General features: G+C 49.4%; 10 protein-coding genes across 10 annotated transcripts; 6 read left to right on the top strand and 4 right to left on the bottom strand.

Annotated features, from left to right (window-relative positions):
• Positions 1 to 504: 504 nt before the first annotated feature.
• DFL_009658 (uncharacterized protein) lies at positions 505 to 3,018 on the top strand (the record flags this gene model as incomplete). The annotated part of the gene is made up of 1 exon (XM_067639580.1): positions 505 to 3,018. One exon carries the CDS (start codon positions 505 to 507, stop codon positions 3,016 to 3,018), a length of 2,514 nt encoding a protein of 837 aa, XP_067487355.1.
• A 1,518-nt stretch (positions 3,019 to 4,536) lies between these two features.
• DFL_009657 (uncharacterized protein) lies at positions 4,537 to 5,784 on the top strand (the record flags this gene model as incomplete). The annotated part of the gene is made up of 1 exon (XM_067639579.1): positions 4,537 to 5,784. The coding sequence occupies one exon, from the start codon at positions 4,537 to 4,539 to the stop codon at positions 5,782 to 5,784; it is 1,248 nt and encodes a 415-aa protein (XP_067487354.1).
• A 615-nt stretch (positions 5,785 to 6,399) lies between these two features.
• On the top strand, positions 6,400 to 6,972 carry DFL_009656 (uncharacterized protein; the record flags this gene model as incomplete). Its single annotated transcript, XM_067639578.1, has 4 exons — positions 6,400 to 6,404; positions 6,482 to 6,525; positions 6,593 to 6,830; positions 6,891 to 6,972. The coding sequence occupies 4 exons, from the start codon at positions 6,400 to 6,402 to the stop codon at positions 6,970 to 6,972; spliced, it is 369 nt and encodes a 122-aa protein (XP_067487353.1).
• Positions 6,973 to 7,167: 195 nt separating this feature from the next.
• DFL_009655 (uncharacterized protein) lies at positions 7,168 to 8,294 on the bottom strand (the record flags this gene model as incomplete). Its single annotated transcript, XM_067639577.1, has 6 exons — positions 7,168 to 7,320; positions 7,384 to 7,564; positions 7,624 to 8,011; positions 8,076 to 8,128; positions 8,194 to 8,200; positions 8,264 to 8,294. 6 exons carry the CDS (start codon positions 8,292 to 8,294, stop codon positions 7,168 to 7,170), a joined length of 813 nt encoding a protein of 270 aa, XP_067487352.1.
• Positions 8,295 to 8,791: 497 nt separating this feature from the next.
• Positions 8,792 to 10,709, top strand: DFL_009654 (uncharacterized protein; the record flags this gene model as incomplete). The annotated part of the gene is made up of 5 exons (XM_067639576.1): positions 8,792 to 9,000; positions 9,053 to 9,089; positions 9,154 to 9,394; positions 9,453 to 10,620; positions 10,685 to 10,709. 5 exons carry the CDS (start codon positions 8,792 to 8,794, stop codon positions 10,707 to 10,709), a joined length of 1,680 nt encoding a protein of 559 aa, XP_067487351.1.
• Positions 10,710 to 10,789: 80 nt separating this feature from the next.
• DFL_009653 (uncharacterized protein) lies at positions 10,790 to 11,818 on the bottom strand (the record flags this gene model as incomplete). The annotated part of the gene is made up of 3 exons (XM_067639575.1): positions 10,790 to 11,599; positions 11,659 to 11,702; positions 11,770 to 11,818. 3 exons carry the CDS (start codon positions 11,816 to 11,818, stop codon positions 10,790 to 10,792), a joined length of 903 nt encoding a protein of 300 aa, XP_067487350.1.
• Positions 11,819 to 12,237: 419 nt separating this feature from the next.
• DFL_009652 (uncharacterized protein) lies at positions 12,238 to 14,091 on the bottom strand (the record flags this gene model as incomplete). The annotated part of the gene is made up of 2 exons (XM_067639574.1): positions 12,238 to 13,881; positions 13,954 to 14,091. The coding sequence occupies 2 exons, from the start codon at positions 14,089 to 14,091 to the stop codon at positions 12,238 to 12,240; spliced, it is 1,782 nt and encodes a 593-aa protein (XP_067487349.1).
• Positions 14,092 to 14,498: 407 nt separating this feature from the next.
• DFL_009651 (uncharacterized protein) lies at positions 14,499 to 15,932 on the bottom strand (the record flags this gene model as incomplete). The annotated part of the gene is made up of 2 exons (XM_067639573.1): positions 14,499 to 15,311; positions 15,375 to 15,932. The coding sequence occupies 2 exons, from the start codon at positions 15,930 to 15,932 to the stop codon at positions 14,499 to 14,501; spliced, it is 1,371 nt and encodes a 456-aa protein (XP_067487348.1).
• A 738-nt stretch (positions 15,933 to 16,670) lies between these two features.
• On the top strand, positions 16,671 to 17,409 carry DFL_009650 (uncharacterized protein; the record flags this gene model as incomplete). The annotated part of the gene is made up of 4 exons (XM_067639572.1): positions 16,671 to 16,699; positions 16,914 to 16,989; positions 17,057 to 17,243; positions 17,393 to 17,409. 4 exons carry the CDS (start codon positions 16,671 to 16,673, stop codon positions 17,407 to 17,409), a joined length of 309 nt encoding a protein of 102 aa, XP_067487347.1.
• Positions 17,410 to 17,484: 75 nt separating this feature from the next.
• DFL_009649 (uncharacterized protein) lies at positions 17,485 to 21,831 on the top strand (the record flags this gene model as incomplete). The annotated part of the gene is made up of 16 exons (XM_067639570.1): positions 17,485 to 17,493; positions 17,561 to 17,699; positions 17,774 to 17,918; positions 17,984 to 18,141; positions 18,201 to 18,387; positions 18,467 to 18,575; positions 18,634 to 19,170; positions 19,223 to 19,320; positions 19,386 to 19,690; positions 19,749 to 20,078; positions 20,142 to 20,538; positions 20,594 to 20,750; positions 20,811 to 21,074; positions 21,132 to 21,449; positions 21,516 to 21,645; positions 21,710 to 21,831. 16 exons carry the CDS (start codon positions 17,485 to 17,487, stop codon positions 21,829 to 21,831), a joined length of 3,405 nt encoding a protein of 1,134 aa, XP_067487346.1.
• Between the last annotated feature and the right edge of the window lie 621 nt (positions 21,832 to 22,452).

The raw sequence follows: 22,452 nt of genomic DNA, 5'->3' as shown, positions 1-22,452 counted from the left end.
ATTTCATCTTGGACGACCTGAGTAATTACCAAGTAGGCCCTTGTTAATACGCAGTAGATCTCCGGCTTTTGAAACCGAATATCGCGAATCAGAGCTGGCTGGCAGGTGACTGCGCCTTTCCCACCGTCGCGGCCTCGTTTATACCTCGGCCTCGATCAGGCCCAGCTCTGGGCTCGTTAGGCCCGAAGGAGCACGCGCGACCAGCCCAGCCGTGCAACGCCGGGTGCTTTGGTTTTTTCTTCTTCTGTTGCAAATTGGCCTGTCAACACAACAAATTCTCCCACCGAAACTACAACTTGACATACGCTCTATCGATATCGATACCAATTGGCCCCTCCGGTATCAAAGTATACACGTTTGGTTGCGCCTGTTACTTCTCCCGCAGCCGGTGATATAATGGAGCCATTCACTCGAACACCGTCACGCAGTCACCGGTAGCATTTCACTGTATCGTATTTTCTTAACCATTTCGTACAGTCACACCCAGGCTGGGCTAGCATCGACATGGCCAGCTCGAGTATCAGGTCTCTAACCTGCAAATTCCCACTCCGGAAATGTCAACCGGTACTGTTATCATCCGTCCGTCTCTTCGCTACCGCCTCTCAACCTGCCGGTGACCGTCCTCCAGGCCAAAAAAAGCCGCGTCCCAAAAAGAACACAAAAATCGGTCGTCCGGCTGAAACGGAGCAAGGAGAGAACGATGGCCTCGTTATACGGAAACCTAGGCCTACTAAATGGCCACCTAAGAACCCGAAGAGGGCCTCGAAGGAACTCTCAAAGGAGCCCGCCGGTGAAGACGAAGACTGGGCCCTGGCAATTGATGAGGTTGTAGGAGGGTTCCCCGTCGAAGAGCCAGAGCCCCAACCTCAGGGGAAAGAGCTCCGGTCACAAGAAACAGAGGCAAAGGAGGAGGAGCCGAAGAAGAAATCGAAAAAAAAGAAAAATAAGAAGCAGAAGCAGCGGAGCGATGAGGATGGAACGAAGAAGACGGAGGAACATGCTCCATTTGACCGAACAGAAGATCCTATCAACAAGGAAACCTCTGAAAATCATCATGCAAACAACCTGGCTCCCATTTCATCAATCCTCGACTTCGGACTACCGAATCGAACCGAAAAGGACACTCTCGTCTCCTCGGTCAATGATTCCATCCTAGGCAAAGAACCAAAGGACCAGGGTCGACATGAAAATACTCCCGAAGCTGCCGATGAGCTCAGCCTCGACGATTTATTCCGACTATACGAGTCATCCCTCGGATCGGAGCGAACCGCAATTCCCGAAGCTTGGGGGGACCGATTAAAGAAAGCAGTGGCTGACAGACAAGAGAAGTTCACGAAACTCGACCAAGAATGGGAACGCGACGAGGAAGCTTTTGTACGGGGGGTGCCGGAAGAAGGGGAGGGGGATAACGAACCAATTAGATCGGAAGAAGATACAACAGCTACGGAGTGGGAGGGTGTGACAGCGGAAGCGGAAGAAAAGGCAGGGGAGGAAGCGGAAGAGCCAGGGGCGAAAGAAACAACGGCCGATCGTCTCACAGACTGGTTGGAGCGACTCGAAATACGCCGAGCAGAACAGAGGAAAAAGTGGGAGGGTGCACGGTCCAAGGAAGAAGCACGGCCGAAGGAGGAATTGGATGCTTGGTCGTCCGAAGGCCGAGAACTCAATACGTCAATCATCTTCACGCAAAGCGCCCAAGACCCATCCGAAGTCGACCTGGTCTGGTACAATCAGGATAACTACACGCCCACCCGAAGATACGCCCGATCGTCACCATCCGAACCCGAAACCGTTCTTGGCAGGCGGATAGGAGACCCGAATCAGCTACTGTCCGCCTTATCAAACGGACGCAACGAATATCACTATTCTCTCGAAAATCTCAGGCTTATGAGGCAAGGTATGGAAGTCGCCGGCCTACACGAACGTTTACGACGGACGAAGCTACCCTTCCAGTTCCCAGCCATCAAATACGAGGATATTGAAAATATTTTCCGTCCAAGGCTACCCGTGGGAGCCGCGACAGCATACGAACCCTTCCCGCTCATCATACCGCAGGAATCAGCCATAGAAACCCCGTTCCTATGGCGCCTCATAGAAGACAACTCCAAATATCTAGCCATATACGGTGACGTTCGGACCTGTCAGGGCTACCATCCCGCACCCTCCCAGTTTTTCAACAACTTCATCCTAAATTTCTACGGCTACCTAAAACCCACCTCGATCATTACCGATGCAAATTATCGACAACCATACTCGAGACAGCAAACCATCCTTAGCTTTATGGGCATCCCGACCATGGTACTGCTCACCGTCCCCAACCAACCGAACGCGGAGCCCATCGAAACCCGGAACCTCCTAGCCCAACTCATCGCAGAAACTTTTTCGTGCCACTACTACAACCGTGAAATCATGCAAGCCCAAACTCCCATCGCCGGCCTCCTGCATCACAACGCCCAGCTGCGGGTGGTCCTCTACGACCCCATAGCCGACATCCCGTACGTTTCCAAAGCGATCGATGCAAATCTGGACGTCCCGGCGTCCCACGACATGGCAAAGCGGCTGAAATACTTGTCTCTCATCACCAACGACGCTTTTACCTGTGCGGCTATCAACGGTATCGAAGCCATGCGGCACCGGGAACGTCAGGAAGGAGAAACGGATACAACGGCAGACTGGCGTGAAGCCTCCGAAGGGATGTGGGGGGTTCTCGAAGCCAGACGGATGCTGTACATAAGGTATCCGAACGACGATATTCCACTGAAGGCCCACGTTACGATGATGAAGGGAATGGATCAAGCCCGTCAAGGTTCGCTGGCCGCTCTGCAGTCCGTTCCGCCTCAGTACCGGATTTCCGTGGGAGGGTCGATGGATAGATGGTGGATGACGACGACGAGACCGAGCTGGGCGGATCTTAGGGATTCGCTCAAAAAGCAGCATAAAAAGCCGGCCGGTAAAAGATCCAAAGAGCCGGTACCCGAAGCTGGTGGCATGGGAGGGTATGAGTATTTGATGAGATGATGGGAGAGTCGGTGGCTGGCTCTGTATATAATCGGTCATTCGCATGTGTATGTATATACTTTCGCATCTTTTGCACCTTCTTTGGCATCGCGGAAGCCATAGATGGATGAACGTATCCACTCGAACGTCCGGTGGGATCTGTACCATATCTAATGTACCCATCCGGTGCACCAGCCGGAATTTCATATATATATTATCAACATGAGGTTGATATTATCAAACATCCCCAATCCCGATAGATCCGCACCGACCGAATATCAGAAATATGCGTACTATCGATATTTATGTCTTGAGGATGCGTTTTGAAAAACGAGGAAAAAATGTTTAAAAGTCGGAACGCCGCATAACTTTTGTTGAGATCGATAGGATTCACAATCCGGGATAGCATCGCCTTGAGATCATGCGCCCGGCTCACAAAAATTTTAGGACAGCACGATGACGTGTGTTATTTTTGGCAGGCTGTTGCGGTTCGAAACGTGTTGCGTTATACGGACGATATGAACTTCACATTCAGCAGCCAAGGTGACCTCGGAAGACCGGCAAACGAGTGGCTGTGTCGTCCTCCGCCGTTGGTACCTTTTCTCGCAACAGGTTTCTTCAGAAGTACGAAATTTCTTCAAATCCCCGGTTCCTGACGGAGTCGAGAACAAAAAAAGCGCAAGCCGTGCCGCATTCGTATCTCAGCCAAAAGGCGTCGACGAGAAATCCGGGAAACCGGAGCCATGCGCACATTTCCGACTGGCTGGGTGTTTATAATAAACGAAACGGATAAAACATCCCAAACCCCTAGTTATCTTTTTATATCCCTTCTCAAGATCTCGAGAAAATTTGGGAGTCTTGGTTAATCGGCTGCGCTGCGGCCGAGATGTCATGCCGCATTTGCTTCCGAATCTAGGAATTCCATGCGTCAACTAGCACGTTTTACCGCAAATTACCCAAGGGGGAGCGATGTTAGTCCCTTTTCGGTATCATCCGAGGAAACGGCTAGACCCGATATGGGAAAGATGGGGGTGAGGTTTTGTTTCGAACCGGGTTTGGAGGAGAGACCAGACGACCCCATACAAGAATCCCGCACTAGAGCGCTATCAACCACCAAAAATACCAGCAAAAAGTTAAATTATAGGTTACAGGAAATTTAGCTGGCCAGCTGAACGATGGGGCGCATACGTCGTTTTCTTGCGGCGGGATATCGAATGCCAAGTTGTTTCAACAGTGGAATGTTTATACGGTGAGCTTTATGGAAATTTTGTGTATATAATCCGGACATCGTCGCTTTTTTTCTGTCTCGATCATCAAGCAAGCCTTCGATCTTTCAGCTCACAGCATCAAACACCTTCCTTTTCATCATTCCTCTTCATCGGCCCCGGCGGTCCTTTTATTATTTTTTTACTATCGCATTTTCTACGATCTTTGATTTCCGAAGCTTCAAACTTTTTCACCTGAACGTTTAATCATTTCCATTGCAATCTTCCCCGAGTATTTTTTATTTTATTCATCATCTCTTCGAATTTACCAAAAATGCATTCCAAACTTCTAATCTCCACCTTCCTCGCCCTGATCCCCTCCATCTCCGCCCACTCCGTCATCACCGTCGCCGTAGGAAACGAAGGCGGCCCCATCGGCGCAGGTCTAGGAATGGACCCCTCGGTCCCCCGCACGGGGACGGGTCTGAACCCCTTCCAACAAGACACCACAATCTTCAACGGTCAACGGAACATCCAATCCGCCAAGGGATGCGGTCGTACCCCCCGCGGCGGCCCGAACAAAATCGCAGAACAAACCCTTGCGATGGCCAAGGCCGGTAAAATCCCACAAGTCCGTCAAGGTGGAGAAATTCGTTTTACTTTACACCAAGTGAACGCCGACGGTGCGGGTCCGTTTATCTGTATGATCGATACCACGGGTACCGGGAATAGCTTCGTGGCCATGGAGGTGTCCCAGCAGGTTGCTGGGGCCGGTGGTGTTAACCCTGCTCGTGAGGCTTCTACGAATGCGCTATTCGCTAGATTCGGCGCGACCACCACTTGCACCGGTGAAGCCGGTGATGTCAAGAATATCTGCCTTGTGAGGTGTCAGAATAATGCCGGTAACGGGCCGTTCGGTGGATGTGTTCCGGTACAAATCGTTCAAACCGTCGGTGCTCCGGAGAATACCGCGAAGCCAGCGCCTACCAACCCCGCCGGAAACGGACAGGGCGGTAATGCGGGAAACAACAACGGCGGGAATAATAACAACGGAAACAATAACGGGAATAACAACAACCAGAACGGTAATAATGGGAATAACAACAACGGCAATAACAACGGTAACGGCAATGGCAATAACAACAACGGGAATAACAATGGTGGTAACAATAACAATGGTAACAACAACGGCGGCAACGTTAACAATGGAAATAATAACGGAAACAACAATGGCAATAACAACGGCAATGGCAATAACAACGGTGGAAACTTCAACAATAACAACGGAAACAACAATGGAAACGGTAATGGAAATGGAAATAACGGAAACAACAACGGTGGTAACAACAATGGAAATGGAAATAACGGAAACAACAACGGTGGTAACAACAATGGAAATGGAAACAACAATGGAAACGGCAACGGCAATGGGAACGGAAACGGAAACGGCAACGGCAACGGAAACGGCAATGGGAATGGGAACGGAAACGGCAATGGAAACAACGGCAACAAAGCCAAGCGATCCGGAACCTCCTACGTTCGCCGCCGATGGTTCGAAACCCTCTCTGCCAGCTCCTCTTAAACATCCATCCGATCATCTCATAACCATAACATCTACTTTATATTTCCACCTTCATTTCCGCTTTTTGTACCATTCACGAACATGTTCTTTTGTCTTTTAGTTCGATTCCCCCGTCTCTTCTTGTTTGTAGCTTTCTTTTTATATGTTTTACGCATAGCATAGCGATACCGGAGCTTTATTTTGAAAGGAGAGGATGTACGATGCTTGGGGCGAAATTCAATGGCTTGATCAATTTTCATCCATACTTCTTTAGACCGTAAATCGCAAGTTGTGACTCTCCTGCAACATCCAAGATGACGAAAAACCACGTTGGTAAAGCACACCGTCTGACCTCGAGACTCATCCGAGATATCTGGTGAATATGCGTTGACCTCGTTGTATTTTCTGTGTAACCGTTTCGATTGGTCAACGACATCCCATCCCGATCTAGAAGGCGTTGCCAATCAAACACTTTCAACACCATACATCTTCGCTAGAGAGCTCGATAATTCCAAAATTCAATTACAGCTTAGCAACGTTCTAGAGAACATCCCCAGCATTTAGAGATTTACCCCCCAAAACGGCCTCGTCGCCTGCATAAACTTCTGTTAAAGTTACAAAAGTCATAGCTTCACCATGTGGTTCGTTACACACCTCTCCGGTCTTCTTGATATCCTTCTTCGACCGCACGAGATAGCTAATGCCCTCTTCTGCACAGCAAACACATTTTGAACGCCCAAGTCTCCATCCGCTCGCCTTGCTGTACTTCAACCCCTCCGTACCCCTCCTTCCGAAGGAAACCCACGCTTACACTTTATTAAAAAACAAGGCCGAAAATGGTTCGACTGTCCGGACTGCCACGCCGAATCCGAGACGCATCCGCTGCTAAAGTCCGCGGAGATAACATTGATTTGCAAGAAGTGTAAAAAGGCGTTCAGGAAGGACTCGAGGGAGTTCGAGGAGGCAGACGAGTATTGTCCGCATTGCGATAATCATTATGTGCTGGAGGCGAAGACGCCGAAGGCGGCGTTGAGGGTGGAGAGCGAGGATGTTAGGATGGATAGTCGGTGAGTTTCCCTTTATTCGTTGTTTTGACGAGGGGGGTCGGGGCTAATGTGGGGGGATAGGTTTATCAAGGATGATAGGCTGAAGGATTTCGATGAGAGTGAACTGTTTGATGTTGCTGAGACGGCGGATAGGTTGGGGTAGTCGACGGCATTCAAGTGCGTCTGTTTTTGTCTTTACGATTTCTATGGGGTTCTTAAGCGGTTCATATAGGCGTTTCTTCTTCTTCTGGGTGTTCATTCCAAGAGAAAACTTCCTTGGTATTCTTCATAGATTGTCTGTCTATCTCATGATATCGATCCACGAATAGTCTTTTCTACTATGGAAAAGGGAAAAAAACTACGATCCTGTGACTCCTCCGCTTGGTGCGCTGGTGCCTGTGGCAGCAGACGCGGATGCGCCGCCCCGTCCACCCTTCTTCTTGGCTGCCTCGGCGGCCTTTTCGGCCTCGATATCCTTGACGTAGCTTTCTATCTTTTCGGCTTCCAGGTACTGTCGTCGGGGTTAGCATGGTGTTGGTATGAAGGTGTGTGTGTGGATGAATTATGTGCTCACTTCAATCTTCTTGCCCGGTGCCATGATGGCGATTTCGATATTCTTGGCACCGGTTTGTACAACCTCCAGTAACGACTTGACAGTAAGCTTGATCGTTTCTTCGCGGTCCATATCCTCCTTGAAGTTCCTTTCCAGAAACTCTCGTACGGTCTTGCTCGATCGTCCGATGGCATTCGCTTTCCTATTCCACCGGTTAGCGGTTTCGTTCCAACATTTATACAAAGAAAGAAGGAGCATTACCAAGCAGAATAGATACCCGACGGCTCGGTTTGATACAACCTAGGCGTTTCATCCTTCGGATCAAAACCAATAATCAAAGTACTGATCCCAAACGGCCTAACACCCCCGCTCTGCGTATACTTTTGCTGCACACCGGCAACGTATTTGGTAATATACTCGATAGTAACCGGGTCCTCTACCGTCAACCTGTGGGATTGAGCTTCGACGCGGGCTTTATCGATCAGAATTCTTGCGTCGGCGTTTAACCCGGCGAAGGCGAGACAGACGTGTTGATCCACCAGACCGATTTTGGAAGGGGTGATGCGGGTGTCTTGGAGTTTTACGGCGGAACGCTTTTCGCAGCCCAGGACGGCGATGGATTTTCCTTTCACGCCGACGGCGCAGGTGCCTGTTTTTGCAGAGAGATGGTTAGGTTCGTTGGATGGTGGGGGTGTGACGCGTAATGGGTGTACCTCTTTTGACGGCTTCAAGGGCATATTCGACTTGGAAGACGTGACCGTCCGGACTAAATTATTGATTGTGAGATTGTGGGAAAGGTAGGATATCGACGGGGTATGGGATAGAGGGTACCTGAAGACTGAAGCTCGATGTTAGCAGGGTTCCGGAGAGCTTGGGAGAGCTTTCTACATCAAGTACACACCTGAAAGAGCACGATCGTAAGAACCGGCCATGATGGAGGAGATGAAGGTTGACTAGTACGGGGTAATTGCAGAAGCTGTGAGAAATACAGAAGATGATGGATGGGCGGGCCTTCCAAGAGGATATCGAATGGAGTAACGGAGGAGGGCTGCGTAATGGAATGGGACCGAAGACAAGCTTCAGAGGTGGATAGCTTATGTGTTGGGTGTTGGTTGCAGACGACGTGTTTGTCTGCCAAGAAACGCGTCTGTCACGGCTAATTTACAGGGTATAAGCGCGGTTGTCAAAACCGATATATTACGTAATCAACGGGGGACATGGTTCAGGTACCTTGCATTGGATGGCGAACTAGCTTGTCGGCCCCCACTCCTCTTCCCGAAGCCGACTTGCGAGATCGGATCAAGATCGAGTTGAGCCTGGACAGAGCCTACCATTAACTGACACTGTTATATTATACAATCCATAGCTATACCCTCCAGGACAAGTTCGAGCTGGTCGTTGAAAAATACAACAGGCACAACAATTCAAAATGCAGTCCCTCAGCCGCGCGACACTGAGGGCACTGGTGCGCTCTAACGCAACAAGAGCGACCTATTCTTCGAGAACGGCTCCCGGTAGGATTCTATCGAGTAGGGTATTACCATTAAATGCAACTGCTACTCCTGCTTCCCGGGAGTTTGCCACTCAATCAACGAGGTGTTACGTTGCTTCGAAGGAAGTTAAATTCACAGCCGACAAGTATGGGTTCATTTCCTCGCAATCATACTATACTAATTGATATCTACTCCAGCTATCCAAACGTCCAAAGAGACCCTCGATTCTCTAAAGTCAGTCCCATGTCCATCTCATCTCCATCTCGAAGGCTGCAATCCTGACACTACCCCGCCTCAGTTAACCCGCGAAGATGTCGACTACTTCAAATCCGTTCTAAGCTCCCAATCTTCTATAATCGACGCCCAAGACGATGCGTCCGAACTCGAAGGCTTCAACACCGATTGGGTTCGCAAATACCGCGGCCAATCGCAGCTAGTCCTCAAACCCAAGTCGGCAGGGGAAGTCAGCAAGATTTTGAAATATTGCAACGACCGGAATCTTGCTGTTGTGCCACAGGGTGGGAATACCGGGCTTGTTGGTATGTCAATTCTACAAAAGATTTATACGCTAGGAAAGCTGTACTGATGCGAACCAAGGCGGCTCCGTCCCCGTGTTCGACGAAATTGTAATCAGTCTCGCCGCCATGAACTCCATCCGCAGCTTCGACGAAGTCTCCGGCGTCCTTGTCTGCGATGCGGGCGTTATTCTAGAATCAGCGGACTCCTACCTTCGTGAACGAAACCACATCTTCCCCTTGGACCTCGGTGCGAAAGGTTCTTGCCATGTAGGTGGTAACGTCGCTACGAATGCCGGTGGGCTACGACTTCTACGATACGGAAGTCTTCATGGGACGGTGTTAGGTGTGGAAGCCGTTCTTCCCGACGGTACAATCCTTCACGACCTCCAGACTTTGAGGAAAAACAATACAGGGTTCGATCTCAAACAGATCTTTATCGGATCGGAAGGTACCGTTGGAATCATCACCGGAATCTCGATTCTCTGTCCCAGAAGATCGAACGCTGTCAACACCGCTTACTTCGGACTTGACTCCTTCGACCACGTCAAACGGGCATTTACGAAAGCCAAAAAGGATCTCGGGGAGATCCTCTCCGCATTCGAACTGATGGACGGATTAACTCAAGACCTTTTCCACAAAACCACCGGAAAACCATATCCACTATCGGACCGCTACCCGTTCCACGTATTGATCGAAACCAGCGGTTCAAATGGCGAACACGACTCCGCCAAACTCGAGGCTTTCTTGGAAGAAGTCATGGGGGAGGAAATCGTTGCGGATGGAACCGTGGCGCAGGATGAAACGCAGGCTCAGACCTTATGGAGGTGGAGAGAGGGGTTGCCGGAGGCGTGCGCGCATTGGGGTGGAACGTATAAATACGATGTTTCAATCCCTCTTAATGATTTTTATACTTTGATCGAGGATTGTCGGAAATTATTCGATGACGCTGGGTTGGTAGGTGGGATGGAGGATGATTCGAAGCCCGTGATTGGAGTCGTGGGATGGGGTCATATGGGAGATTCGAATTTACATTTGAATGTTCCCGTTAGATGGTATGATAAGAAGGTCGAAGGGTTGCTGGAGCCGTGGGTTTACGAGTGGATCGAGAAGAGGAAGGGTAGCATTAGTGCCGAGCATGGATTGGGGTTTGCGAAACGGGATTTTGTGCAGTATAGTAGGGATGAGACGGCGCTGGAGATTATGAGGCGGGTGAAGAATACTTTCGATCCGAAGGGCATTATGAATCCGTGAGTACTTTCCGTTTTCCATCACGACTTGAATTGATTGGGAGAGATGCTAACGAGGTGGTAGGTATAAATATATCCCTACGGATTAAAACGTTGAATATCAAGAACATATTGTACATTCACATGTCATCTATCGAAAGCTGCATCCCGAGTAGATAAATTTACAAACCTACTCGGTCCTCCAAATCAGCACCGTCCCATCAACCCCAGCGGTAACCATCTCCCTCCTCCCATCGTTCACCGCAACAGCACTAACAACCTTCCCCGCATGCGCCACCTCCCTAACCACATTCTTCCCCTCCAAAATATCCCAAGCCCAGACCGTCCCATCCTCGCTCCCACTGACCACATAACTATCCACCATGGCAAACGTACTCGAAATCCTATACTCCTTATTCCTATGGCCCTTGTAACTCATCAAACACCCTCCGGTAGCTTTATCCATCAACCTTATCGTTTCATCCAAACTGGAGACTAAGATTGCATTCCCGTCTCGAGTCTGCATAACACTTGTTATGGGATGTCCGATTACATCGACGTGAATCTGTCCCATCCTCAAATCGTACCGTCTTAACCTCCCATCCACACAGCCGGTAACCACCTCCCCATCACCAACCGTTAAAGAAGTAATACTATCTTTCGCCTCATCCCACACCATCACCGGTTTATTCGCATTACTTTTCGTATCCCAACATCTGACCGTTGCGTCGAAACTCCCAGTAACAAGAATACTAGCATCGTGGTTGAACCCACAGGTATTGATTCTGGCGTAATGGCCGGAAAAGCGTCGGAGGGTTTTGGCGGTGGCGACGTCCCAGAGGAAAGCGGATTTATCACCGCCCACGGATGCGAAGCGGGAGTTGTCGGGGGAGACGGCGAGGGAGAGGATTTCGTAGCCGTGGGCGTCGTAGGTTTGGATGTGGCTGGTGGTGGAGGAGTTGAAGAGGTGGATTTTACGGTCTTGGCCGCCGGTTAAGATCTTTTTTTTTGATATATTAGCGGAAGGACTTTAGATGCAGTGGGTGCGGGAGTACATACGTATTGACCGGCGCCGGAGCTGTAGGTTACGCAGTGAACGGGCCCTGGAGAGACGGGTCAGTCGTGACGTAAATGCGAAGGAGTGATCGTAAATCGGAATGCTAAGCGTACCAACATGACGGGAGATGGTAGCCGCTTGGTGGCTCGGAAAGAGGACCATCAGGGCGCTACATTCATGAACGTGCGATCGGGTTCAAGGATTTGAAAGTGTCGACATCGAATCAGGTATTTTGAGGTCCGAAGCGCGATGTTTGGAGGTCAGCGCATGGAACGTCGGGTTTGGGCGCGCTTCTTCCGATGCGCTAGGGATTAAATAGCTCCGCCAACACGATTTCTTAAAGCATTTCGTCACCTATATTCTTCATTCTAGAGGAGGAAGTTATGATTTTGGCGGACCGGAAGGACTGGTCATCCAATTTGGTACATTACGGTGAGGTGTTAGATGGAAGTGCTATATATGTTATACACAGAAAAGGAAGAGAAAAGGAAGATGCATTCGATACGCCAGTAAACCCCCAGAACGATGAGAACCGCTACATTAAAAACGTGAGAGTGCAGGAAGGCAATTTTTTAAACCGTTCAGTCTTCGTCGTCAGATTCGACACGAGCCCTCTTCGTATCTTTACGTCTGTCCGATAGCTCCAAGCCATGTTTCTTCTGCTGTCCGGCTTTGACATCCGCCAAGAATGCATCGACATTGAAGGGGTCCACACCTGAGGATGTATCCTTCTCGAACTGCACTGGCCCTTCTCTGGCTTCCTGGTCTGCGGCTCCCTTGAAAACTCCACGACCTAATACATCGAATCTCTTCTCCTTCGAGAATCGTTCCATATCACCGTCGCCTTCGTCGTCGTCTTGATGACCTGCAGAGGGTCGGTAAATGCTTCTTGAGATCTCAGCTGCTGCAAACAGTGGCTTGTCGTAATGCTGATCTTCGTTGAACTCAGCTCCCATACGTAACCCGCTGCTCTGGTTGAACAACCGGGCGTCGAACATCGATTCCGCAGACTGCGTGGGCTTCGAAACAAGGCCTAATGCCATCTTCTCGCCGATATCACGATTCTGCTCTCGCGCTAACATCTGTACGCGACGTTCCGTACCCATCCGTTTCATTCTTAATTCCCGTTCTGCCTCTTTGCGTCTTTCCCTCCTCATTTCTTCTCGTTCTTTGATAGCCCGTTCTTCCTCGGAGTCCGAGCCTCTCGAACTCGATCTTCTCCGTCTCGGGGTCCGACTTCTACTCCTACTATCCGAGCGTTCGGAACCAGACGGTGACCTCGACGAACGATCTGTAATCCTTCCTCTCGTAACGGACCTATGCTCATCCCTTGCCTGCTGCGCCAACTTTCTCAATTGCTCCTCCTTCGCCATCTTCTCCTTCTCTGCGAGTTTCTGCTGCATAGTCGCACGTAATTTAACTTCCTCTCTGGCATGCCTATCCGCGATAAACAGCGCCTCGGAAAACTGTGCGAATTTATCGTTGATAGTAACATCCTGCAACCCTCTCCCATCTGCTGCCAACCGTTTGTCCAATGGAACCGTATAACCCTTTGGATTCTTCCAATTCGAGATCGGTGGGGGGATCGTCCAAGCCTCTTGATCCGCTGCCGTCAATTTCCTCGGTGGGGAATGCATAATCGGTGGTGGCGGTGACGGTGGTCCCCTTGGAATCTTCTTATGTTTAAACTTTGGCGGTTCCATCGGATCCTGCTGTTTCTCCACAATCTTTATAATCCTATCGTTCTTCTTCCCCGTCTCTCCCATCTGATTCGCAGGCGTATACCTCACAAACGTCGGTTCGGGTCTGTTCGTCCCCTTGATATTCTTCGGCTTCTGCGCTGCCACCGCACCAGCCACAAGTTTTGCGAGCGCAGCCCGAGTCTTCTCGGTTTGCTCCGCAACTTCTTCTTCGGACGGCCTTTCCAACGAGATTTCGCCAACATCGGCACGCTGCCGCAGGGGGATAAGGTCTTTAAACGACGCGTGAACAACCCGTTTGTCGTTATGACCCTGCCTTGCTATCGCGTCGTATTTTACAATCCCTCGTTCGTCGACTTCGAGGGTTAAAGCGTTATTACGGGATTTGCTGGCTGTAGGTTTTCTGCCCATTTCGAGGGGGTACTGGGCTATGGGGATTTCGGGGAAGGCGCCGCCGTCGCCGTAGTCTTCGACGGATTTGGGCCGCCAGGAGGCGCGTTGGCCGTATGGCGGTGGTCCCGTACGCTGTAAAAAGGATGGGTAGAAAATTAGTTTCCATTAGAATTTTGGGAGGGAGGAGGAACGGGGGAGTATTACCTTTAAGATGAGCTGTGATTCGGCGCTGTTGGCGCCGACGATCCTAGGACCGGCTGGTTTTTTGGAACCGGCATCGTTGGTAGAGGATTGCTTGGGTGCCGGGAGGGCGGAGAGGAGGGATTTCGTGAGCGTTGCCATCGTGGGAGCGGCCGGTCGATGGATGGTGGTGATGGTGAGGTTGAAGATGGGTGAGGAAGAGAAAGGTCAATTTTCGAGACAGAAGCCGTGCAAGGCGAGAGAGGCCTTGGCGGCCGCAACACAACTCCTGCTGTCACACGAGTGGATATTTACGACACCTCGACATCCAACATAACCTTGATGGATTTATAAAATGGTAATTAATTTAGAGTCGTATTGGCTTCGGTGTATTCCAGATGAGCACTCTCCCCGTATAATACAGAACCAATTGAGAAGAAAGGAAAAATATGTATCCAAAGAAAACCGCTGAACGAAAACCCGCTAACATTCACTAACAAGACAGTCCCCAATAATATAGAAAGGAAAAAAAAAAAAAGTCGGTGCCTTCTATAACATCATCGTCATTGTCATATCCCATCCAAATTCTTGCGCTCGACCAGTCTCTCCAGGTTGTTCCCAAGCTTATTGATCTGGAGTATCGTATCGACCCCATACGAAGCCAGGCTGTGGAGCTTCAAACTCCCGGCCCAGTATTCCGCATAAACTCTACTCAGAGGAAGTCCCAACCCCAGCCTTAGATTCGGCGGTCGGTGAGAAAGCGGTGCGAGCGAGGTTCCCCTCCGCCGTTTGCCATCCTTGCCGACGCCTTCTCCTGTACTTGTATGGAATAACTCTTGAAGAGTGGCAGACATTGTCGGGACGAGAGAGATGTTTTGGAGTTGTTTTTGCCGGCGAGGTCCTTTGCTGAACGACCAGATATGCGGGAAGATGTCTTGAGGGATCCCGCCGCCTTGATCTGAGATTCTGAAGATTACAAATTGTTGAGTTTGGCAGATTAGGACGTTGATAGGAGGTAACTTTGTTTTGGGATCGCTACCGTGACGTTCAATGGTCGCTTGGATGGAATTTCTGAGAAGTTCGCCGATAATGTATTCTAGATGGCTGGGGATATATGGGAATGTGGCTTCGGGGTGTCCTTCGATTATTATCTCCGGAACTGGTGAATCAGGCCCGTTGGCTTGTCGGGAGAGATCTTGACAGAGCTTTCCACATTTTTCGACGACCTCTCTGGCATTACATTTGAGGAAGACTTCGCCAACAAAGTCGACACCGTTGGTGTGGTCTACGCCGTTGCCTTCGCTGTGGGGGTAGAAGAACGGGGAGTTGAAGGTCTCGGTGAGGGCGACATGCTGTTCGGCGATAGTTCGGCGGGATATTCTCTACAAAGATTCGATATTAATTGATATTGATATGCGATTACGAGGTTTTCGGTGGTTTCTTACACTCTTGAGCATAGTCTTCAGAAAGTTGTCTAATTCGGCAGCTGGTACGAAATCACGACACTCCAGAACACCGATAGCGAGGTCCGGTATGACGGAGAGGTTGTTATTTAGCATTCCCTTGATAAGCTGGCAGAATTTGTCGTTTTCCTCAGAAGTCTTTATCTCCGGAGACTTTCTCAGCTGTTCGAAAGAGTCATAGTATGTTTCGTATACCTTTGAGATGTTGGGATTGGTCACGACGACATAAGGTAGTCGCTGCATATCACGGATCCGGTGGGCCAGCCGGGTTGGTAATTCGGTCCTGACATAGTTTGCTGAGTCGAGAAGACGTTCGAGAGTTAAGTTACGACCGAAGAAGGTAAGCTGACGGAGGGAGATGGGACGTGCTTCACGGGCGACGTGTTCTTCGAGGGCAGAGGAAGGGCGCCATGGTTGGTGGGTTGATATGGAACGTTTTGAGACAAAACGGAGGAGAGGAGAGCGAGCGTTAGTCAAAGCGAGAGCGAGAGAGGAGGGCCTCGTCAACCGGGACAGCGAGGAAGCAGCGGCTTTGGACATCGAGAGAGTCTATCCTCCATGGACGGTACCGGTGATGAGGTTTTTCTTTTGAAGATATTTTATTTTTATTTTTTGAGGTAAGAAGCAGCAGCTCGTGACTTTCGGGGGGGGGGGTTTATCCTTTAGTTTTACCTAATAATGGCAATCAGATTAATAGTTAGCGAAAAAGCACATGAAAGAGAAAATAAAAGAAAGAGAGACGCGTACAGCAAGTAATGAAGAGGAAGCCGGAGAGGCATGGCCATGTCTAGATGTGACTGAGAGACCGGTCTTGGTGAGGCATTAATATGTATTCTCTCGAAAGAGCGAGGGACAGGAACAGAAGGTGGGAGTGTGGGGTAGCTGCAGTCTTATGTATAACAGGACCAGGACCGGCCCCGCTTGGAAAATCGGCCTAAAATCGGCAACAGCTAGTTAGTCTGAACCTGGGGAATTCCGCAAGTTAACTAAGTAACTAGCCGCCGGCTCCACATGGACCAGCTATAAAATCCAAATAATCTTTATAGCTGTAGACGGCGGAACTCTACAGGGTGGTGATGTATCTTGTAACTTATATAATGGATGATACGGGCAAGGGACCGGTACAGGTGGATCCAACCCAGGCCCATATGCTCATGAGACCGTACGCGTACTATTTGTACCACAGGTCCCTTAGATATATATCGACCGGTGTAGCCGGTTATAGGTACCGATTATGTTCCCTGTTGGGGGCTCGCTTGAGCAGCTGGCCGGGATAACATGACGAAGACTGGCAAAGTTACTGCTGCGTAACTGGCAAAACCACCACAGGGCCAGCTGTATATTTTATAATATGCTTCCATATTGTAATCAATGGCATGTATATTGCCGTATCCAGAGGATCTTATATCAGGTATTATAAATAGAGGGAGGAGAGGCCGAATAGATTAGGATTGCATACGTACTGTTTCATTAGTAATACTTGTAGTGGGCGTTCCGCTGTCGTTGAAGTCCCTAGTACAGCCCAACGTCCGTCCTACCAAACCACCATCGCCATTCGTCATCAACGTCTCAACCTCAACTTCTTCTATCGCACAAAGTAGATATACACAAGCACTCCCTGGTCTTTGTCTTCTGGTCGTTCTCCTGTCGCTAAAAATCCATAGAAAGCTTCAAAGAAGATATTTTGCCTGTTGGTCTTTTCCTCTCCGGCGGCTGTTCTCCCAACCAGGCAACACGAAAGCGAACCGAAGTGCAGGCAAGCTCGAGGCCTTGAAACGCACCTAACACTTCTTCTGACTCCCATCCATCAACCGCTCCACCAGCTTACCCCGGCAAAAGCTGGGAGCTTCGGTACTACAACCTTTTCCCCATCATCATCCTCTCCCTCCTGCTGTCCCGTGGACTATCGTCTCCGTATATATATATATTATATCCTTCGTCTTGGTCTTGTTCTTCTAACTCGTCGCTGACGTCTTGCCTGCCGACTCCCGAAAATTTAGAGATAGATACTTCTTAGATAGCTTCCGTCCCCACCTACTGGCTTGAAATCACACACCCCGCCTATACCCACCGAAATCTCTACACGCGCATCATGGACGAGGTACTCCTATAACACGTCTTTTCGGTGCGTTCTTGTATCTTTTAGCTAATCTGTCTCCGGATGCCAGTCGATTGAGGATCACGACATGCTGTTGGATGCCGAACTGGACGACAAGGATCACAAGGATGTTGCCCTCATAGACTCCCCTGCCGATGCCGACAAGCTGGAGGCCGAGGAGAAGGAACCTCCAATACGTGCTGACGACTGTGAGTCCGATCTAACCCGCTTGCAGTCGTCCCTCCAGAGAACTTCCTAACCCTTTCCCTTCTGTCTCTCATAGACGCCAAAATACTCGAAAGGCACCTACCGAAATTCCCGGATCTTGAAACCCTCGCCGAAGGGCATTTCACTTGGGAGGTTGAGAATTGGTCCGCTCTACCTAAACGTCTAACAGGTCCTACTTTCACCGTCGGCGACACTCCCTGGTTCGTCTTTTTCCTCTCTTCCTTCCATCCTCTATTCCCACTTGATACTTACACACAAGATGCAGGAGGATACTCTTCTTTCCCCACGGCAATGGCGCGGATTATGCCTCCCTATACCTAGAGCACGGTTTCGAGGAGAAGCCACCAGAGGATTGGTACCGATGCGTCCAGTTCGCCCTTGTCCTGTGGAATCCAAACGATCCCACCCTATACTTCCCACATCGTAGGCATTCCAAGGATCCGAAGAGCCTTGGTTACGTAAGCCACTGACTTCATCTACAGATGCCCACCACCGATTTCACATCGACGAGGCCGATTGGGGTTTCACACGTTTCTACGAACTCCGAAAACTCCGTGCTAAGGAAACGGACAAGGACCGACCCATGGTAGAAGATGATAAGGCCAATATCACAGCATATGTTCGTATTGTCAAAGACCCAACAGGCGTCCTCTGGCATAACTTTGTCAAGTACGCGTGAATTTCCCCTTTTTCTCGCGCAAACCTCCTTCTTTCTTCTTCCCAGAATCCGAACTAAAATAGGCTATAGTTATGATTCGAAGAAAGAGACAGGCTATGTTGGGCTTAAGAATCAGGGTGCAACATGCTATCTCAACTCATTGATTCAATCGCTCTACTTCACAAAGGCTTTCCGAAAGGTAACTCTTTCAATTGCCCCCCCACAGCCCTCTGTTTCTTTTCTCTAACCCTCTCTAGTCCGTTTATCAAATCCCAACCGAGAACGAGAAGACCGACAACAGCGCCCTGACGCTGCAGAGACTGTTCTATCTCCTGGAAACCTCCACCGATGCCCTCGGAACCAATGAACTCACCAAGTCTTTCGGATGGGAAACCAAGCACATCTTCGAACAGCAGGATGTTCAAGAATTATGTAGAGTCCTTATGGAGAAGCTTGAGGAGAAGATGAAAGGTTCAGAGGCAGAAAACGCTCTCGCCAAGATGTTTGTTGGGAAAACTAAGACTTATATCTCATGCATCAACGTCGAATACGAGTCGTCGAGGATAGAGGAATACTGGGACATCCAGTTGACCGTGCGCGGAAAGAAGAATCTTGACGAATCCTTCCGAGACTACATCGCCTACGAAACTTTAGAAGGGGAGAACAAGTACTTCGCCGAGGGTCATGGGCTGCAAGATGCGAAGAAAGGTGTCATATTCGAATCCTTCCCACCCGTCTTACACGTTCATCTCAAGCGATTTGACTATGATTTTATGAGGGATGCTATAACAAAGGTATATTCGCGTTCGGCTCCGGCGTTGAAGCTGCATGGCTCACTCGTAACAGGTCAACGATTTGTACGAATTCCCAGAAGAGTTTGATGCATCTCCATATCTATCGCCCGATGCCGACAAATCCGAACCTTACGACTACGTATTACATGGGTGAGTTTCTTCTGTGTGTGTCCGGAGGAAGCCTCGAAAAAACACAAGCTTAACCCCCATTGCAGCGTCCTAGTGCATAGCGGAGATTTCAATGCCGGCCACTACTATGCATTCATCAAACCCGAGGCTGGCGGTAGGTGGTTCAAATTCGACGATGACAGAGTAACACCGGCGACCCTGAAGGAAGTTTTGGACGACAATTTTGGTGGCGAGTTCCCAGCATCCCAGCTCCTCGGACCTTTACGAAACCCGTACACCAGAACCATGAATTCCAAGCGGTCGATGAGTGCCTACATGTTGGTGTATATTCGGAAGACTCGCATGGACGATATTCTTCCCAAAGAAGACTTCGCAGCTCCTTCTCACCTACGTAGGCATTTTCCATACAAACCAAGTCACGTGCGAGAAAAACTAACACTTCCGTCTAGAAAAACGATTGGACGAGGAGAAGGCGGCACGCGAACAGAGACGGAAGGAGCGAGAGGAATCCCACCTGTACATGGTCGCCAAGGTTATCACGAACGAGCAGTTCAAATCGCACCAAGGATTCGACCTAGCAGCGTGGGAGCACCAAGCTACAAATTTGCCGGATGCTCCTAAGCATCACCGGGTTCTCAAGACCTCCACCGTTAGATCGTTCGTGACCGCACTTGCGAGTGACTTGAAACAGCCACCGGAGAAGCTAAGGCTGTGGGTGATGGTTAACAGGCAGAACAAGACAGTACGCCCTGACCACCCGCTAGTCAATTTGGATATGAGTATGTTGTTGTATTCTTAATCACCGTTGGGGACGTAAGGCTAATTTTTCTTTTCCACCGCAGCTATGGAAGAGGCCGGGGGCAAATACGGAATGAAGGGAATGGACTTCAGATTATGGTGCGAAATAGCCTCTGGTCCGGATGCCTCCAAGGTAAACTGGATTGAGAGCTATACGTACAACTCCGATGTCCAATCCATTCTGTTCCTTAAACACTTCGATCCGGAAACTCAGACCCTTAAGGGTATCGGCCACGTCTATATGAAGAAGAACGATAAGGTCTCGGAACTTTACGGCGCGATTCAGAGCGAAATGGGATGGCCGTCAAGTACCCAGGTCAAACTTTGGGAAGAGATTAAACCTTCTATGATCGAGCCCATGAAACCGAAGCAGACATTTGCCCAGGCTGAAATCCAGGATGGTGACATAATATGCTTCCAGAGACAACTGCCCGAGAAAGAGTATGCGAGCGCTTTTTGTTGACGAATTTTGACCAAATGCTAACGACGGAAATAGGCTGGCTGATAAGTTGCCGGTGGGAGGCTACGTAGATGCCAAGGAATTCTATGACTTCCTTTTGAACCGAGTCGTCCTCCACTTGCTCCCCAAGCGCGGCCTTGTCGAGAAAGGAAGCTTTGATCTAGAGGTCAACAGGAGGATCAACTACGATCAGGTATGTCTCAGCCCGTGGCTCAAGACCGAGTATTCTCCGGCTAAGTTGATTCCCTTCTAGCTCGCCAACAAGGTTGCCGACCATCTCGATGTTCCGCCGACCCATCTGCGTTTCACAACAGTGGCAGCTCATAGCGGACTGCCAAAGGCGATCATCAAGAGGGGCAATAATTCGATCCCACTAGCACAGATGATGCAATCCTCCTACGCACAACAGGTTTCACAAGATGCATTATACTATGAGATTCTTGATATGAGCCTTACCGAGTTGGAAACAAAGAAGTTGGTCAAGCTGAACTGGATTTCGGAAGGCATCACCAAAGAAGTAAGATTGACAGGAATGTTTCTCCATATATACGGGACACTAATGATTTGGTGTTAGGAACCCTTGGAAATCCTCGTCCCTAAGAACGGAGCGGTTTCGGATGTTCTCGAAGGTGTAGCGCAGAAAGTAAACTTGCCCGAGGAAGACATTGAGAAAGTGCACTTCTGGCAGGCGCACGGTAGCAAGCACCACAAGGATCTAGCCCTTGACCATAGCGTGGCTGGGATACAGGATTTTATCACATTATATGGTGAAGTTACTCCGGAAGAGGCTGTGGTTACAGACCCCGCCACAGAACAGCTGGTTCAGTGCTTCAGTTACTCCAAGGAACCGAGCAAGGCTCACGGCATACCGTTCAAGTTTGTCGTCAAGGAGGTATGAAATTTGCACCACGGTATCTTTTTCCCTCGGAATAGGCGGTTACTAACCCAACCGATATAGGGCGAACTATTCTCCGAGACCAAAGCACGGCTACAGAAGCGGACGGGACTAAAGGGCAAGAATTTTGAAAAGATCAGGTTTTCAGTCGTCAAGCGATCGGCCTATTCCAAACCAACATATTTAAACGACGGTACGTTTTCCATTCGTCGTATCCATATCTATGCCGAACGGTAGCTAATTTACATTTTTTACAGAGGACATGCTGTCGGACCAAATCTCCGATGCCAATGACGACCTATTAGGTCTCGACCATCCAGACAAGACACCGCGAGGCGGATTATTCGGCAGACAAGAACAGTCAATATTTATTCGCTAGCGTGGTTTTTTTTTGTTTTTTTTTTGGAGGGGTTCCTATAATCGGCCGTTTCTGATATTTCTTCTTCGTGGTTATCTGCCTTGGGTATCATTGGGATTCCTTTGAAACAAAAGATGGCGATAAGAGAATTGCTCAACCTGTATTACTTCCACGCCGGCATGGGAAAGTATCTTTTTGTCTTCCATTTTTCTTTGATGGCGGTAGCTTTCACTTTGTCTCTCCTTGCACCTTTGTTTACGGCCGAAGGGAGAGAAAGAGAGAAAAACAATTCCCCTTCTCTTTTGCAGAATATAGCTAGAGATCGATTGGAAGGGGGGATGTAGGGAAAGAAGAGAAAGGGACGGCCTGCTGGTGTATATCACAGGGCAAGACTTCTGTATCAAAATGGAATAGCTACTTAGATGTAGAGCTAGAGCTCGCACGCCCCGCGATATCGACACCAAGACCGTTTAGACCCGATACAATTCAGTCTTTCTTCCGTACCAGCCAGGTTTTGCCTTAGTCTTTCGACTTTTTGCTTGGTTCCGCTTAGCGTTTACAAAGTAAATAAATAAGTCTCTTTGAGAGCGGGTTCGAATATCTCTTAACCCGAAGCCGCAAGTTCTTCACGTATATATATCG

This window comes from Arthrobotrys flagrans, assembly GCF_004000055.1.
Source record: "Arthrobotrys flagrans strain CBS H-5679 chromosome Unknown unitig_1, whole genome shotgun sequence".
Classification (NCBI taxonomy): domain Eukaryota; kingdom Fungi; phylum Ascomycota; class Orbiliomycetes; order Orbiliales; family Orbiliaceae; genus Arthrobotrys; species Arthrobotrys flagrans.
Note: the sequence above shows the minus strand (reverse complement) of the source record. Positions and strands in the feature narration are given on the sequence as shown.